Raw genomic sequence first — 18,225 nt, 5'->3', positions numbered from 1 at the left:
GATACTTTGTAAGGAGAGAAGAACATCAACTTTTTTTTTTTTTCAACTTGAAGGTTTTTGAATTTCTGATTCGTCTACATTCAGTTGAAGCCTCCCCTGAGGAAGAAATCTACCCCTATGTTCGGACTCTGCTACATTTTGACACAAGAGAATTTCTAAATGTATTGGCACTGGTAAGAGTATGATTTTAAGATGTTTTTAGAGGAACCAGGGTGATAAATTTTTTTAATGGAAAGAAAGATGTGTATGCAGATACAATTTTGATGTCCTGACAGTGAGCAGCAAACATTTCAACATATTTAATTTTGTTGCGCCACCCACATTTTCTAATTCTTTATCTCCTTTCCTTTCCCCCTCATCCCTCTATCCCTTCTTCTCCCCCCATTCCCCTGTGTCTCTCTGTCTCTTTCTAACACATCCTTATCAAAAAGTTAAAACAAAATTAGATGTGTGGTACATTTTTGGTTTTAGAAGTTATGCTCGTTGGTGTATTGAATATGGAAGCAGGTTGAAAGATGTGTAGTGGTGATGATAGTGGAAATAACCGAAGTTTAAATGGAATCTGGAAGCTTCCTGCTGAAAAAACATCCTTAAACATGTTTAATTAAAGATGGATTTGGGTGAGCCAGGTTTTCCATGAAAATGCCCCCAGGGGAATTATTATATAACACATAATATATCATTCCAATTAAATAGTATTGTACTTGTTTTTTTAAAAAGCTTTTGGTAATATGGATAGTGCTTGTATTACATTGGTTAGTGAAGCAATAGACCCACAACTGTATAAAACACACAAATGTTGCATATATACAATATTTAGAGGAAAAAAGATCAGAAGGAAATAACACTTGGGTACTATTAGTGATTAACTGTGAGATGGTGCAAATTTCTCTAATGAGCATACAGTACATTTATAAATTGAATAATGTAATAAACTTAAAAAAAGCCCATGAGAAGGTTAAGATTCCCAGTTATATTATACTTTTAATTAGTTTATTTAAATATTTGACTTCAGAAGTAGTAATTTTAATTGCATAGGAAGAAGGGAAAAGAAACTTAGAACTGGAAGTCAGATCTGGTTGGTTTAAGGAACCTTAAATACCTTAAAGAACATAAGAATACTTGGTCTCTGGCATGTAGGAAAACAGAAACAAAATGATGACGCAGGGGGTACAGAAAAAGTGGTAGAGAACAACAAAGAATTTTAACTAATTTTCTTTTCCTTAAGGGCTCTGGTAGCATTTGAAATTGGGCTGATATCTGAATTAGGAGGATTGATAGTAAGGTTGCAGTACACTCTCATTTGCATAGCAAATATTTGAGTACCTAGTATATCACATGTACTGTACTAACTGGGAGTGTACCCTTGGCTGACAAGGTCTGAGCCCTGCCTTTGTGCAGGAGGAGGTTCTAGACTTTTAGATAAGTAATTAAAGCACAGTGTAGCGTGTGCCCCCATTGGTGAAGTGCAGAATGACATACCCACACCTAGGAGAGGAATCTCCTGGAAGGTTAAGAAAGGTTTCTTGTATGAAATGATGTCCATGTTGAGTCTCAGAGGATAAACAGAAGTTAGGTTAAGATCAGGGGAAAATATTGTAGGTAGAAGGACCACGTCTATTAAAGGGCCTGGAAACAAGACAGAGCAATGTATGCTCAAGGAATTGGGGGGGGAAATCAGTATGGTCACATCTTGAAGTGTAAGGAAGCCTATAGGGAGAAACATCAAAAGAAGGAGAAAGAGGCTAAGTTTTGTAATCCATAGTAGAAGTTTGGACTTTTACACTAGAGTAGTAGGTTGCCACTGAAACCATTTAGGTAGAGGAATATCATGATTTGTAGTTTAGAAAAATTCCCTCTGTTGTATGAAAATTCATTGTAAGTAAGACCACCTTGGAGGCAAGAAAATGCGTTAGCAAATTTTTGTAGTAATCTAAGTAGAAGATAGAGGTGGTTTGAATTAGAGCTGCGACACCAGAGATAATAAGATGTGAAGGGATTTGAAAGGTATTTTATAAAAGGAAGCAAATTGGCCTAAAACGTAGGCTGTATTGTACAGTGGGATGCGAAGGATAAAACAAATGGGAAGCGTCAAAGATTCCTAGGTTTCTGACTTGGTTAACTGATGTGTAGTGTTTGTTTATTCATTAGGGAATAAATGGTTTCTCAGAAGATGGGGGGTAGCACGAGGCTGTGGTGAGGGGTGGAGAAACATGTAGATATTAAGTCTCTTTTGGACTTAATGAATTTGAAAGGCTTGAAAGACATGTGGAGGTTTTCTTACATGCTTGTATCACATGTTGGCTGCATGCCCAAGTACGAGAGCTGGAGAAATAGGTAATACCTAGGATCTGAAATCCTGGATTCACTACTTATTTTGCTGTGATTGATTAATCATCTAATTTTCCCAATTCAGTTAATATATCTTAATAAAAAACATTTTTATACAAAATATAGTTTAGTTCATCCATTTGAAGGGAAGAGTTTTACAACCGCATACAGTCTTATGACCGTTCCTACAAGTAATATTGGACATTTCCATCGTATCCCAAACGCCAGTCCCTGGCAATTTCCAGTTTGCTTTCTAATACTGAAATTTTGCCTTTTCCAGAATGTCATATAAATAGGATCATATGCTTTGTAGTTGGGGGGCTTCTTTCACTTAAAATAATGCTTTTGAGATTTATCAGTGCTGTTGCTTGTATTAATAGATTGTTCCTTTTTAAATAAGTTTTTATTTAAATTCGTTAGTGAACATACAGTATTAGTTTCAGTTGTGCAATATCATGATTCAGCATTTCCATACAATATCCAGTGCTCATCACAAGTGCACTCCTTAATCTCCGTTACCTATGTAACCCATCCCCCCCACCCCTCTGGTAACTATCAGTTCTCTGTAGTTGAGAGTCTGGTTCTTGGTTTGCCTTTCTCTCTTTTATTTTTTCTTCTTTGCTCATTTGTTTTGTTTCTTAAATTCCACATATGACTGAAATCATGGTATTTGTGTTTCTCTGACTGACTTAGTTCACTTAGAGTAATACTAACTCCCATCTATGCAATTGTAAATAGCAATATTTCCTTTTTTATGGCTGAGCAATATTCCATTGTGTGTGTGTGTGTGTGTGTGTGTGTGTGTGTGTGTGTGTGTGTGTGTGAGAGAGAGAGAGAGAGACATATCTTCCTTTTTTTAAAAAAATTTCTTAAAGTTTATTCATTTTTGAGAGATGGAGAGAGGGAGACAGTATGAGTGGAGAGGGAGATACAGAAGCCAAAGCAAGCTCTAGGCTCTGAGCTGTCAGCACAGAGCCCCATGCAAGGCTGGAACCCATGAACTTTGAGATCATGACATGAGCCAAAGCCAGACGCCTAACCTACTGAGCTACCCAGGTGCCCCCACCATAATTTTTTTATCCATTCATCAATCAGTGGACACGAGTTTTTTCCATAATTTGACTATTGTAGATATAATGCTATTATAAACATCAGAGTGCATGTATCCCTTCAATTTATTTTTGTATTCCTTGTGTAAGTACCCAGTAGTATGATTGATGACTCATGGGGTGGTTCTATTTTTAACTTTTTGAGGAACCTCTGTACTGTTTTCCAACATGGCTGCATCAGCTTTTGTTCCCACCAACAGTGCAAGAGGGTTCTCCTTTCTCCATGGCCTCACTAACACCTGCTGTTTCTGTATTGTGGATTTTAGCCATTGTGACAGGTGTGAAGTGGAATCTCATTGTAGTTTTGATATGCATTTCCCTGAGAATCAGTTGAGCATCTTTTTCTTGTGTCTGTTGGCCATCTGTATGTTGTCTTTGGAAGAATGTTCATATCTTCTGTCCTTTTTTAAATTCGATTATTTATTTTTAGGGTGTTGAGTCTTACAAGTTCTTTATATATTTTGGATAATAACCCTTTATCAAATATGTCATTTGTAAATATCTTCTCTCATTCTGTAGTTTGCCTTTTAGTTTTGTTGATTGCTTCCTTTGCTGTTTTTAGTTTAATATAGTCCCAGTAATTTATTTTTGCTTTTGTTTCCCTTGCCTCAGGAGACCTATCTTGAAAGAAGTTGATATGGCTTATGTCACTGCCTGTGTTCTTCTCTAGGTTTTTATGGTTTCAGGTCTCACATTTAGGTTCTTAATCCATTTTGAATTTATTTTTGTGTTTGATATAAGAAAATGGTCCAATTTCATTCTTTGGCATATAGCTGTCCAGTTTTCCCAAAACCATTTGTTGAAGACACTTTTTACCATTGCATATTCTTGCCTGCTTTGTCAAAGATTAATTGACCATATATTTGTGAGTTTATTTCTGGGTTTTCTATTCTGTTTTATTGATCTTTGTTTCGGTTTTTTGTGCCAGTACCATACTACTTTGAATATTATAGCTTTGTAATAATCTTCAAGTCCAGAATTGTAATGCTTTTAACTTTGATTTTCTCTTGTCGAGATTATTTTGGGGGTGCCTGGGTGGCTGACTTCAGCTTAGGTCATGATCTCATGGCTCATGAGTTTGAGCCCTGTGTTGGGCTCTGTGCTGACAGCTCAGAGCCTAGAGTTGCTTCAGATTCTGTGTCTCCCTCTCCCTTTGACTCTCCCCTGCTCACAGTCTGTCTGTCTGTCTGTCTCTCTCTCAGAAATAAATAAACATTAAAAAAAAAGATTGCTTTGAATATTTGGAATCTTTTGTGGTTCCATACAAATTTTAGGATTATTTATTGTAGCTCTGTGAAAATGCTGTTGGTATTTTGGTAAGGATTACATTAAATCTATAGATTGCTTTGAGTAGTATAGATATTTTACAATATTTATTCTTCTAGTCCATGACATGGAATGTCTTTCTTCCCTTCCTTTCCCTTCCCTTTTTTCCCCCCTTCCCTTTCCAAGTTTATTTATTTATTTTGAGAGAGAGAGAAAACGTGAGCAGAGGAGGGGCAGAGAGCAAGGGAGAGAGAATCCCAGGCAGGCTCCGCACTGTCAGTATGGAGCCCTATGCAGGGCCAGAACTCAGGAATTGCGAGATCATGGCCTGATTTGAAGTTGGACACTTAACTGACTCGGCTACCCAGGTGCCCTTGGGATGTCTTTCCATTTCTTTGTGTCATCTTCAATTTTTTTCATCAGTGTTTCATAGTTTTTAGAGTACAACTTTTTCACCTCTTTGGTTAAATTTATTCCTAGCTATCTTAGTGTTTTTGGTGCAGTTGTAAATGGGGGTTGATTATTGATTTCTCTTTTTGCTGCTACATTATTGGTGTATAGAAATGCAATAGATTTCTGTATGCTGCTTTTGTATCCTGCAACGTTACTGAATTTATCAGTTCTAGCAGTTTTTTGGTTGAATCTTTAAGGATTTCTATATTTAGTATCATGTCATCTGCATATAGGAAAGTTTTACTTCTTCAGTGATTTCAATGCCTTTTATTTCTTTTTCTTTGATTGCTGTGGCTAGGATTTCCACATAAGATTTACTATGTTGAATAAAAGTGGTGAGAGTGGACATCCCTGTCTTGTTTTTACCCTAGAGTAAAAGCTCTTGGTTTTTCCCCATCTAGGATGATTTTAGCTATGGGTTTTTCATATATAGCCTGTATTATATTGAGATATGTTCCTTCTAAACCTATTTTGTTTGGGTTCTTATCATGAATGAATGGTGTACTTTGTCAAATGTTTTTCTTTATCTATTGAAAGAATCATATGGTTCTTGTCCTTTCTCTGGTTAATGTGGTATATCACGTTGATTGATTTGTGAATATTGAACCACCCTTGCAACGGAGGAATAAATCTCATTTTCTCATTTCATCATGGTGAATTTTTTTTTTTTTAAAACACTGTTGGATTTGGTTTGTTACCATTTCATTGAGAATATTTGTATCTGTGTTCCTGAGGAATATTGGCCTCTAGTTCTCTTTATTTTTTTTTAAGTTACTATTTTGAAAGAGAAAGAGAACAAGTGGGAGAGGTCCAGAGAGAGAGCGAGAGAGACTCCCAAGCAGGCTCTGCACTGTCAGCGCAAAGCCCAATATGGGGCTCTAACTCACGAACCGTGAGATCATGATCTGTTATGATCTGAGCCACCCAGGCGCCCCTCCTTTTTTTTTTTATTTTTAAGTTTATTTGTTCTGGTTCTCCTTTTTAGTGGTGTCTTTAATCTGGTTTTGGTATCAGGGTAATACCTCATAGAATGAATGAAGTTTTTCTTTCCTTTTTTGTTTTTTGTAATAGTTTGAGAAGAATAGGTATTAACTCTTCTTTAAGTGTTTGGTAGAACTTACTGTGAAGCCATCTGGTCCTGAACTTTTCTTTGTTGGGAGTTTTCTGATTATGGATTCAGTTTTTTTGCTAGTTATTCATCTGTTCAAGTTTTCTGCTTCTTCCCATTTCAGTTTTGGTAGTTGGTATGTTTCTGGGAATTTATCCATTTCTTCTAGGTTGTCCAAATTGTTGGCATATAGTTTTTAATAATATTTTCTTATAATTATTTGTATTTCTGTGGTGTTGGTTGTTATTTCTATACTTTCATCTGTGATTTATTTATTTGAGTCCTTTTTATTGTTGAGAAGTCTACCTAGGAGTTTAACAATTATATTAATTTTTTCAAAGAACCACTTCCTGGTTCCATTGATTTGTTACATTTTTTTTTAGTCTCTATTTCATTTATTTCTGGTCTTTATTATTTCTGTACTTTTACTGTTTTGGGGTTTCGTTTGTTCCTTGTGTAGTTTCTTTGGTTGTTTATTTGAGATTTTTCTTTCTTCCTGAGGTAGGTCTGAATTGCTGTATATTTTTAGGACTTTCTTTACTGCATCCCAAAGGTTTTGACTGTTGCGTTTTCATTTGCATTTGTGTCCATGTATTTTTTTTTTTTTTCATTTCTTCTTTGATTTCCTGGTTGAGCCATTCATTGTTTGGTAGCATGTTGTTTAACTTTCCTTTATTTGTGGTCTTTCCTGATGATTTCTTATGGTTGACTTCTAGTTTTATAGTGTTGTGGTCAGAAAAGGTGCATGGTATGATTTTTAATCTTTTTGTGTTTGTCGAGACCTGTTGTGTGACCTAATATGTGATCTAGTCTAGAGAATGTTCCATATGCACTTGAAAACAATGTCCATTCTGCTGTTTTAGGTTGGAATATTCTGAATATATCTCTAAGTTCATATGATCCAGTATATCATTCAAACTCATTCTTTCCTTGTTGCTTTTCTGTTTAGATGATCTGTCCATTGATATAAGTCGGGTGGTAAATTCCCCTACTGTAATTGCATTATTATCAATTAGTTCCTTTTTGTTTGTTATTGATTGTTTTATATGTTTGGGTGCTATCATGTTGGGTGCATAAATATTTACAATTGTTATGTCTTCTTGTTGGATTGTCCCCTTTATTATTATATAATGTCCTTCTTGGTCTCTTGTTACAGTCTTTGTTTTAAAGTCAGTTTGTCCAGTGTTAAGTATTGCTACTCTTTCTCTTGACATTCATTTATGTAATAGATATTTCTCCCATCTCCTCACTTTCAACCTAAAGGTGTCTTTAGGTCTAAAAGGAGTCTCTTCTAGGCAGCATGTAGATGGGTCTTGTTTTCTTATCCATTCTGACACCCTATGTCTTTTGATTAAAGTAGTTAGCCCCTTACATTCAAAGTTATTACTGATAGATATGTATTTATTGCCATTTTATTACTTCTTTTGTGGTTGTGTTTGGAGATTTTCTCTGATCCTTCCTTTCTCTGTCTTGAGTTTGCTCCTCTTCTTTAGTGATATATTTGGATTTCTCTCTCTCTATTTGTTGCATGTTTATTAGTGGGTTTTGGTATATGGTTACCACTAGGTTTGTATATGACCTCTTCTGCAAATAACAGTTTATATTAAGTTGATGGTCATTCAACTTTCTACCCATTCTCTTCTCTTCTGTGCAAATTTGGGTATATGTTATTAAATTTTATGTCCTTTTTCTTGTGTGAGTTCTGTGGCTGAATATTACAGAAATACTTCTTTTTACTGCTTTCTGTTTCCTGCCTTTATACTGTCACTTTTGTCCTCTCCTTTCCACTCAAAGAGTCCTCTTCTTACTATTTCTCACAGGGCTGGTTTAGTGGTCACAAACTCCTTTAGTTTTTGTTTGTCTGTGAAACTTTTATCTCTCCTTCTATTCCAAATGGTAGCCTTGCTGGATAGAGTATTTTTGGCTGCAGATTGTTCCCATTCAGCACTTTGAATATATCAAACCACTGCCTTCTGGCTTGCCAAGTTTCTGTTGAAAAATCTTCAGATAGCCTTATGGATTTTCCCTTGTAAGGTAATGCCTTGTTTTGTTGCTTTTAAGATTCTTTTCCTCATTACTTTATTTTACAAATTTAATTACAATATGTCTTATTGTTGGCCTGATATTGTTGATTTTGATGGGTGTCCTGTGTGCCCCCTGGATCTGGATGTCTGTATCTTACCTCAGATTAGGGAAGTTTTCAGCTATTATTTCTTCAAATAAATTTTCTGCCCTCTTTTCTCTTTTTCTAGGGCTCCTATAATATGAATGTTACTTCATTTGATAAAGTCACTGAGTTCCCTATGTCTGTTCTTGTTTAACATAATTTTTTCTCTTTTGTGCAGCTTCATTACTTTCTATACTTTTTCTCTGGGTCATTAATTCATTCCTCTGCTTTTCTAGCTTCCTTTTCATTGCATCAAGAATGTTTCTAATCTTGTTTGTTGCACTCTTCATCTCTGATTGATTCTTCTTTAACTCTTATCTTTGTGGTAAGGGTCTCACTGATGTCTTCTATTCTTTTCTCAAACCCAGTGAGTATTATGATTGTTGCTTTAAATTTTCTTGTCAGGTATGTTTCTTATATCTCTTTCACTTCAGTCTCTGACTGCAGCCTTATCTTATTCTTTCATTTAGGGTAAATACCTCTGTCTTTGCATTTTGCTTAATCTCTGCCTTATTGTGTTAGAAATGCTAGTTATGTCTTCTGCTCCTGAAAGTAATGGCCTTAAGAAGAGGTCATGTAGTGCCCAGGGTCTAGTGCTTCAGGGACTGTCTCTAGTGTGTAATCATTTGCTTTGCTGTTGTTTTCTGGTTGCTCTGTTCATCAGGCCAGTGGTCCTAGAAGCTCTCCTTGCCCGCCATAGAAAGCGTTTGGTCCTGGCCTGAATGTGGGGAGTTTTAACGAGATGTGCTCTGATCTGCTTGTGGAATGAGACGTGTCACCACCTCCACTGGAACTGAGGCCCTGCAAAAGTCTCTGGTTGGGAGATGTGGTGTGGGCAGGGGTTTGTGCTAGTTTTCTAGGGGATGGGCCCACTGTAATGGGACTGATCCAAGCTTGACTGAGAAGAGCATTTCCACCAGAGTACAGAGGGGTGGGGCTTGTTGTAGGCAAGTTAGGCAGCCAGTGTCTGAACTGCACTGCTTCCCACAGGTGCGTCTCTATTTCTGCTCAGGGGCAAGAGAAGAAAATAGCAATAGCTAGCTCCTTTGTTTCTGAAGAGGTGTGTCCTTGACTGCTGCCTCTCCAGGAAGAGTTCTGAGAAGAGCAAATAATCTTCCTACTGTGTGCCTCAGGCACTCTTGAGATTGCTGCTTCTAAGCTGCCTGCCCCTAAGCTGCTTGCCTGCCTTCTCTCCAGGAGCAGCTCAGTGCCCTCCAGATGTATCCCAGCTAAGCCTGTGACCTTTAAAACTCCAGGCTTTAAATCTGCTGATTATAAGAACTCATGAAATTCAGCCCCTCTCATTTTTCAAGCCAATGGCTTTGGAGAAACATTCTCCTTGTTCATTCCCCTCTGTTCCTTTCTCTCTCACCCTTCTCCAAGACCATGGCTCCCTCCCCTCCAAAGGAGCTGCTATCCGTTTCTCTTCTAAACCATGTCTCCACACTTTCTGCCATCTTCAGTGGAGTTTGTTCTGTCAATCTTCAAGTCAATTTCTGAGGTATGTAGGACGTTTTAATAGTTATCTAGTTGTATTTGTGGGACTAGGTGAGTCTAGGGTCCTTCTAATCTGCTGTCATATTCTCCTGAACCAGGTTGTTTCTTTTTATGGCTGTGTAATTTTCCATTTTATGTACAGTTTGTTGATCTGTTTGCCAGTAGATGGTTCTTGGAGTTGTTTTGTGTTTTAGGCTATTATGAATACCACTATTACGAATATTTACATATAGGTCTTTGTGTGGACATATATTTCTTGAGTAAATACCAAAGACTAGAATTGCTGGGCCATTTGTTAAGTGTTTTATTTTACTTTATAAGAAACTGACAGGCTGTTTTCTAAAGTGGTTCTACCGTTTTACATTCCTACTAGTCGTATAGGTCAGTATCAGCCTGTTCCTACCTCTCACCAATACTTGCTATAGTTGATCTTTCTAAATTGACCATTCTAAAAGGTGTGTAGTGGTATCTCATTATGGCTTTAATTATATTCCCCTTTTAACTAATGATAGTAAGCATCTTTTCCTGAAAATATATTAGAGAAATATGTCTGTCATCTACATATATTTTTTTGGTGAAATATCTGTTGACATTTTTAAAAATCATGTATTTTTTAATGTTCTTTACAAATTTTAAATACGAGTTCTTTGTCAGATTACATAAACTTAGAAAATGTTTTCTACCAGTCTAGTTTGTCTTTAAAGACAAAATAGTTTTACTCTGAGATATAACTCAGAATTGACTTTTCGGGGTCATATGATATATATATTGAGAGCCCATTCAGTGTGGGAATTCAAGTCTTCTTATTTCAAGAAAGTCTCCTTGAATTACAGATTTAAATGCATTTTCTACTTCATTATTTAGTTTCATCTTAAACTACAATTATTTGTATATTGTACTTTCTTCTGTGTTTGTCATCGTTTTTCTGATCTCTTTTACATCCTTTTTAATTTAAATTCTATTAGTTCTTTTCATATATGCTTTCTATTTCTCTTACTTGTGGTCATGTCTGTTCTCTTTTGGGTGGCTTGTATGTCTTTGTGCTTCACAAAGTGTCATTCTCTGTTAGGACATGTTATTCCTCTAACAAGCATTGAATAATTAGAAGCATCTTCAGTGGAATGATAATGTTTTAACAATGACATGCCATTTTAGGGGCAGCTGTAAAACACAACCAAAATATGTCATTATGTATATCATAATATTCATACTGTAGTATATCACCACTTAATTATGTCTACACAAGTAAGCTTTCAATATGTTTCAAAGCAGTGAATACATGCTGCCAAAAGGAAAATGGATAAGAAATTCTTTTTTACTAGCTGTCACTGCCATTGCTTTTTAATACATATGTTAATTTCTTCATGATTTTTAGTTGAATAGCATTTGTAGCAGATAGTACCTTTTATTTGTACCTGCAGAGTGACATCTCACTTTGGCAGGCTGGGGTGGGGGTGGAGGTGTGTATTGGTGTGTGTTCGTGTTCGTTGTTTTTATAAACCTGAAGATAGAACTGAGAGACTTTCTAGTTCATCTTTCTGTCTTCAGGCAGGGTAAAATTTAACCCACTTAAGCATTAAAATATGTTCTGTTTGAGTTTCCAGATTGAGAGTTCCTACAGTCTCCTTGGTAACTCATCTCAACTTTTCTCAACTAACTGGCAGCAAAGCAATCTAGTTGAAGAAAGAGCTTAAAAAAAAGAAAAGATTTTATTTTTCTCTGCCATTAAGAAGACAGATGAGCGTCATTTGTTTAAAGCACTTAGTGTGTGTCCAGAGAGGGGAAGGAAGGGTAGACTCATCCAAAGTATTTTTGTAGCAGTTGGGGAAGTTTAGGGCCTATTTAAAGACCTGCGGTATTTTGGTTTGAATGTGACCATAATGTAGTCTTGAAAGTTCATGACTTTAAAATTCCTTTTGTTAATCTCTTGGGACACTATGTGGTCTATTTTATTGTTTCAGGAAAATAAGCAGTAAATTACTGCTGTATGGCTTTAAACATTTCTAAGACCCACATGTGCTAAGTGAAAACCACAGGAAAGATCTTCAAGTCTTTCATCACTTTTATATTCAATAAATAGTTTGTTTTAAATTTTTTGGTAGTGAATACAATTTTAATTCCTTCATATAAGCATTTCATAGGTACTAGGTATTTTCAGAATCTGATATTGTCATTTACTTTGGTACATGTTCTGTCCTGAATATATCTGGCTCTACTTGTGCAGGGACATAAAAGTGCTGTGCTTGGTGTGTTTTAAAAATGGGATACTTAGTCCTTATACGTAGGCTTGAGGATTTTAACATGATGACAGTTTTACCATAATTTTAAAAAGTCTGTCATTGAACATCTTTTTAAGTTTTCATGGAAATCATAAAAGTTATTTCTCATGAAAGTTAATAAACTGTACTTCAGTTATTATTTCTAAATAGCATAAATGGAGTAATGGCTGAGCATGTAACATGTATTTTCTCTTCTCAAGCCCTTGTTCTTAAATTTGCCTTTTGCCAGTGGTGTTTCTTCTTTTTCATTGTCTGTAAACTTTGCCCTCCTTTCTCAAGTCACTCTTTGGTTGTATGATAGTTACTGTATTTTTATATTTGTTATCTGTTTTTAAAGTCCCAGAATACCATGCCCTATTAAATGCTATAGCTCTTTACCTAACTTTCTAAAAACAACTTACTATTTAAAGGAATTAGAAGGAAAAACCTGATCAGGAATGGTTATCTTATTTGGGATTTTACCTGCCTGTTAATTGAATTTAGTATCTTGTTTCCTTCCAAAATTTACAAATATAATTCTTTTTAAAAATTTCTTCCTCTTAGACTTTTGAAGATTTTAAAAATGACAAACAAGCTGTAGAATATCAACAACGAATTGTGGATATTTTGTTGAAAGTGAGTACTCAGAGAATAAATTTCTTTATATTAATGTTTATTTTAAGAAAGTTGAATAGTTTTATAGCAAGTTCTAAAATAATCTTATTTTAAAAAAGCAGTATGTCCAAATCATTTAAAAATTTTATTGTGATCTTTGTCTTTCAAATCTGTGTGAAATACTAATTATTCATTCAAAAAAATTGTTACTGTATCTGAGCTGTAGACTTGCTACTAGGCTACAGGGTACTACTCTTGAGAAATGCATATTGTGGTAATTGCTCTATTAGTGTGATTTTGTGAAATAATGGTGACTAACTTCAGAACGCTTTGAGAAAATAATTAATGTGAAGAATCTTCTGTCTCATACCAGCATCGCTGTGTTGCTCTCATTTGACTGGCCCTGAGATGGTGGGTAACACTTCAGAATGATTAGAGGCACAGAGATGATCATCTCAGTTTAAATCTAAGTAAAATCAGTCCAAGGCTATTTTGAGATCCATGTTGTTGCTAATGAATGAATGCAGAGACAGATGCTTTTCCTTTCCATCTGCACAGTTTGAACCAGGCCAGTTTCTTGTAGTTGAAAGCTTAGAATTTTCACCCTGTTCATTTGGCTGTAGAACGGAGAGATTTCTTCCTCATAGTGAGTTTCAGATTATTTTGGACAAGAGACCAAAATTTAAATGTTCTCTAATTGTGTATGACATTAATGCATTATATTTATAATAGTTCTTTATAACTTCCAGAACACATTTATACATTATCATATTTGAACTTTTTATTAACCTTGTAAGATAGGCAGTGATGAATATGAGAATAGGGTTGCTAAGCCCCCAAAGAATGCCAGTTTGATCCAGGTAGATGGTATGGAGATGTTCTACCTGGATTTCCTAAATGGTCTCTCTATACCTAATCTTGTCTTCTTTAATGTGTGGTCTTGCCTTCCTTTAATATGTGATCTTGGAGCGCCTGGGTGGCTCAGTCGGTTAAGCCTCCAACTTCAGCTCAGGTCAGATTTCACGTTCGTGGGTTCAAGCCCCACGTCAGGCTCTGTGCTGACAGCTAGCTCAGAACCTGGAGCCTGCTTCTGGTTCTGTGTCTCCATCTCTCTCTGCCCCTTCCCCTCTCATGCTCGCTCTCTCTCTATCAAAAATAAATAAAACATTAAAAAAATAATATGTAATCTTGCCTTTCCTTTATTCTTCTGTGGCTCCCTCTTGGATCAGTTGGAATTAAGTTCTGCTCTGAGAGAAAATGCAAAACAACAGTAGTTTAATTGGGATGGGAATTTATTTTTCTCGTGGAAGTCTGGAAGTAGGCAACCTGATCTGGTAGAGTGACTTCACAAACTTATTAGGGATGCAGGTGCCTTCTGCTTTAACTGTTGTTATTCTTAGTACATGGTTTCTGTCTTTGGGTCCAAAATACCTGCTTGGGTTCCAGCCATCACCTCTGCATTCTAGCCAGCCTGAATGCAGAAAAAGATTGAAAGAAAGGAGTTCCCTCTCTTTAAGAAAGCTTTTTAGAAGTTGTGTACTACAATTCTGCCTAGAGCATGTTGATCAGAACGTAGATATATTGCTTTTCAGCTGCTAAGAGAGACTGGGAAATGTACTCTGTATTGTGGGTTACCACGTGTTTAGCCTAAAATGAGGATTTCTAAGTTAAGAAGGAAGAACAGATGTTGGAGCACAAGTACGAGTTTCTGCCATACTCATCTAAAGCTGTTTAACGTGACATCCAAGATCCTTCTATATTTTCTGGTCCCTGACTACTTCTCTCTAACTGTTCTCTCCTGCCTCCACCACACCCTCTGCAACACACTCTCTGTATTACAGACTTCTCAACCATATTAAGATATTGCAGTTGAACTTTCTGTGTCACCTTTATGTCTTAAATTCTTTGTGTGAATTTTCTTTTATCCCATCATGACTTTCCTTCCCTTTCTCTGCCTGGCTGATTCCTAAGCATTGCCCAGGGAGTACTTAATTGTCATTCATGAGACACTCTTTTAGAATCTAGAATCCTCTTCCGTATTTCGGTTGGATTAGTTGCCCCTTCTCTGTGTTCTTACAACACTTTATGCTACATGTGGTGCACTGTATGGTCATTGTTTACATGTATGATTTCCTGCTTGGGACTGAGTTTTCTATATATAGAGACCGTGAGGACTTTTTTGTGTGTATCATTTGCATGTATCATGACATCCAGAACATGTCCAGTGCACTGCAAGCTAGTAGATGTTCAAGACATGTTTGAAAGTTGATTGAATTGAGTTTGAATTTAAAACTGTATGAAGTTGGAGGAATGATCCAAATGAAGAGATTGAAGCTTCATACAGTACTTAAAGTATTACAGTTAGTGAATTGCTCTCCTTGTGTATTGTTTTGGGAATGTTTATCCTGAGTCAATGAAGAATGAACTTTTGAGATTATTTTCTTGTTTTTGATGAGAGAATTGTACTAACAAGTGTACTACTGACAAAACCAGTGGAAATAGGAATGTAGGCAGTGACCAGGGGACACTGGATGAGCATCGAGTGCAAGGTGATACGGTATATGAGGAATGGCTACAGACGTAGAAGTAAAAAGCTGTTAATTTGTGACTTTGTGTAAGATTACTAGGAATTTTGTAAGGATGGCCCCTGGAATAGGTAAGAAGGAAACATAGACCAGAATTTTGAGGATGTTAACCAGTTAGACACTTGCTGAGGGAGCAAGGGACTTGGCTGAGAGTTAGGACTGTTTTCTTTTTTTTTTTAATTTTTTTTTTTTAACATGTATTTATTTTTTTTGAGAGACAGATCATGAGCAGGGGAGGGGCAGAGAGAGAGACACACACAGAATCAGAAGCAGTCTCCAGGCTCTATGCTAGCTGTCAGCACAGAGCTTGATGTGGGGCTCAAACTCACAAACTGTGAGATCATGACTTGGGCCAAGGTCAGACGCTCAACTGACTGAGCCACCCAGGTGCCCCTAGAACTGTTTTCTAAAGAGGTATTTCTAGGATCAGATAGTTAAGAAGTTCACACCTAGAGAGCAAAAGGAAGGGCTGAGTAAGCGGTGAGGAGCCCTGGCTGGACCCAAGAGTTCAGTCCCAGGAAAGCACCTGTACACTGAAAGGGAGTGATGATTGAATATTTTAAAGCTGTAGAAAGCTCTTTGAATATTATCAGTTGGAATTTAGATATACAAACACAGATTATAACTTGAAATATTCTCATACTCTAGTAATGATGAAGTATGCACTTGAACAAGTTGTGTTTGCTGGACTAAAGCAAGAAGAGTTAAAGAAAGGCATACACTGCTAGCAGAGTAAGAAGAGGTAGGCCAAAAGCTGGGCCCTGAGGGAATGTTTTATCACAAGAGGAATCTTGTATTTCATATTTGAATGAGAGTGGGGGAGAGGACTGAAGACTTTCGATAGATGAGACAGTTTGTTTAGATAATTCAAAATAATACTTGATCTTCCTTCCCTGTCTTCTGTATTCTCTTTCTTTGCTAATGGCATCATCATCCTACCTGCCTGTCAGGCTTAAGGTGTCATTGTTTATTCCTCCTTTTTAAACACCACACATTAAAATCCTCGTCCAGTTGCCTCTCTCCAGGTGTCTTTCACACCTGTTCCTGCTTCTGTTTTCATGATCATTGCCCTAGTTCAGACCCCTTTGTCTCCATTGGAGGAGAGACTCCGTTGCAGTCTTTTGCATCTTGCTAGGGCTCCCTCCCTTTTCATTCTTCCTCGCATTATTTCATTCTGTTCTCCACCTGGATAATTTTCCTAAGCACAATACCGATCATGATAAGCTCTCATGGTTGAAAATGTTCTGTAGTCCAGTTTTTTATGGAATAAACTCTAGACATTGGAATGACATTCAAGGCCTCATCTTTTCACTCTAATCGCTCCCTTCTCTTGCATGTGGCTGCAGTCTAATGAAATACGGTCTCTTTGCACACACTTGTATTTTCCAGTGTCCATGCTTTTGCGCACACTCTTCGCTCTGCGTGGGCCACTCTCTTCTCATATTTCCCTACTTTCCTCATTTCTTTTCAGATTCCGGCTCTCATTTTCCCTACTATGCTTTTGTAGCTGTCTTTTCCTTTATAAAAATGTTAGTTGCATTGTACCTTTTATTTAACCTGTTTCACCTTGCTTTCTTGCTTATAATTTCATTGAAGGTGTATGCTATTTCATCTCACACATAGGAGGTGCTCAGGAGATGAGAGCACACCTAAAGCAGAGGAACGATTATGGTTTGATAACTGTGTGTGATTGTAAACAGCCTGTTAGATGAAACCATGTGTTCAAGGAACTGCTTATAGGCAGGGCAGAAGCCGTTCACTTCACTGATTCCTGGGCTAGCTGACTTCTTTATTGGGATGTCTTCACTCTAAAGTTATCATACTTTAAAAAAATAATTTTTATTTAAGAATAATTGGCATACAATATTGTATTAGTTTCAGGTATATAACAGTGATTTCAGTGTTTACACACATTGTGAAATGATTACCACAGTAAATCTAGTTACTATCTGTCACCATACAAAGCTATTACAGTATTATTGACTATATTTCCTATGCTATACATTTCCTCTTTGTATCTCATTGTTTTATAACTGGAAGTCTGTACCTCTTAATCCCCCTTACCTATTTTATTCAACCCCCTAACCTCCTTCCCCACTCTACCCCTCAGCAACCATCAGTTCTGCTTCTGTTTCTGTTTTGTTTGTTTTATTCTTTAGATTTCACATATAAACGAAATCATATATTTGTCTGACTTCTTTCACTTAGCATATTGTCCGTCCATGTTGTAACACTTGATAAGATTTTTTTTCCTTCCATCTGTATTTCTTTCTTTTTTTATAATAGTTTATTGTCAAATTGGTTTCCATATAACACCCAGTGCTTCTCCCCACAAGTGCCCCCCACCATGACCATCACCCCCTTCCCACCGTCCCCCTCCCCCTTCAGTCCATGATTCGTTTTCAGTATTCAATAGTCTTTCATGATTTGTGTCCCTCACTCTCCCCAGCTCTCTTTCCCCCTTCCCCTCCCCATGGTCCCCTGCCAGGTCTCTCCTGTTAGACCTATGAATGCAAACATATGGTATCTATCCTTCTCTGCCTGACTTATTTCACTTAGCATGACACCCTCAAGGTCCATCCACTTTCCTACAAATGGCCATATTTCATTCTTCCTCATTGCCATATAGTACTCCATTATATTTATATACCACATCTTCTTGATCCATTCATCAGGTGATGGACATTTAGGCTCCTTCCATGATTTGGCTATTGTAGAAAGATTTCATTCTTTCTTATGGTTGAGTAATATTCTATTATACATAAATACCACATCTTTTTAAAAGTTTTTAATGTTTATTTTTGAGAGAGAGAGAACGAGTATGCAAGTGAGTAAA

At 36.7% G+C, this 18,225-nt stretch overlaps 1 protein-coding gene across 3 annotated transcripts in view; it reads left to right on the top strand.

Moving 5' to 3' along the window:
* The window catches only part of VPS8 (VPS8 subunit of CORVET complex), a 238,633-nt gene that overhangs the window by 101,109 nt on the left and 119,299 nt on the right, over positions 1 to 18,225 (top strand). For all 3 annotated transcript variants that reach the window (XM_029939720.1, XM_029939718.1, XM_029939719.1), the window contains 2 exons: positions 54 to 173; positions 12,754 to 12,825. In XM_029939720.1, coding sequence (XP_029795580.1) covers positions 54 to 173; positions 12,754 to 12,825 — 192 coding nt within the window. The remainder of the gene's footprint in view (positions 1 to 53; positions 174 to 12,753; positions 12,826 to 18,225) is intronic.

The sequence above is a fragment of the Suricata suricatta genome, chromosome 5, assembly GCF_006229205.1.
Source record: "Suricata suricatta isolate VVHF042 chromosome 5, meerkat_22Aug2017_6uvM2_HiC, whole genome shotgun sequence".
In the NCBI taxonomy this organism is placed as follows: Eukaryota; Metazoa; Chordata; class Mammalia; order Carnivora; family Herpestidae; genus Suricata; species Suricata suricatta.
This window is presented reverse-complemented; position numbering and strand designations above follow the sequence as displayed.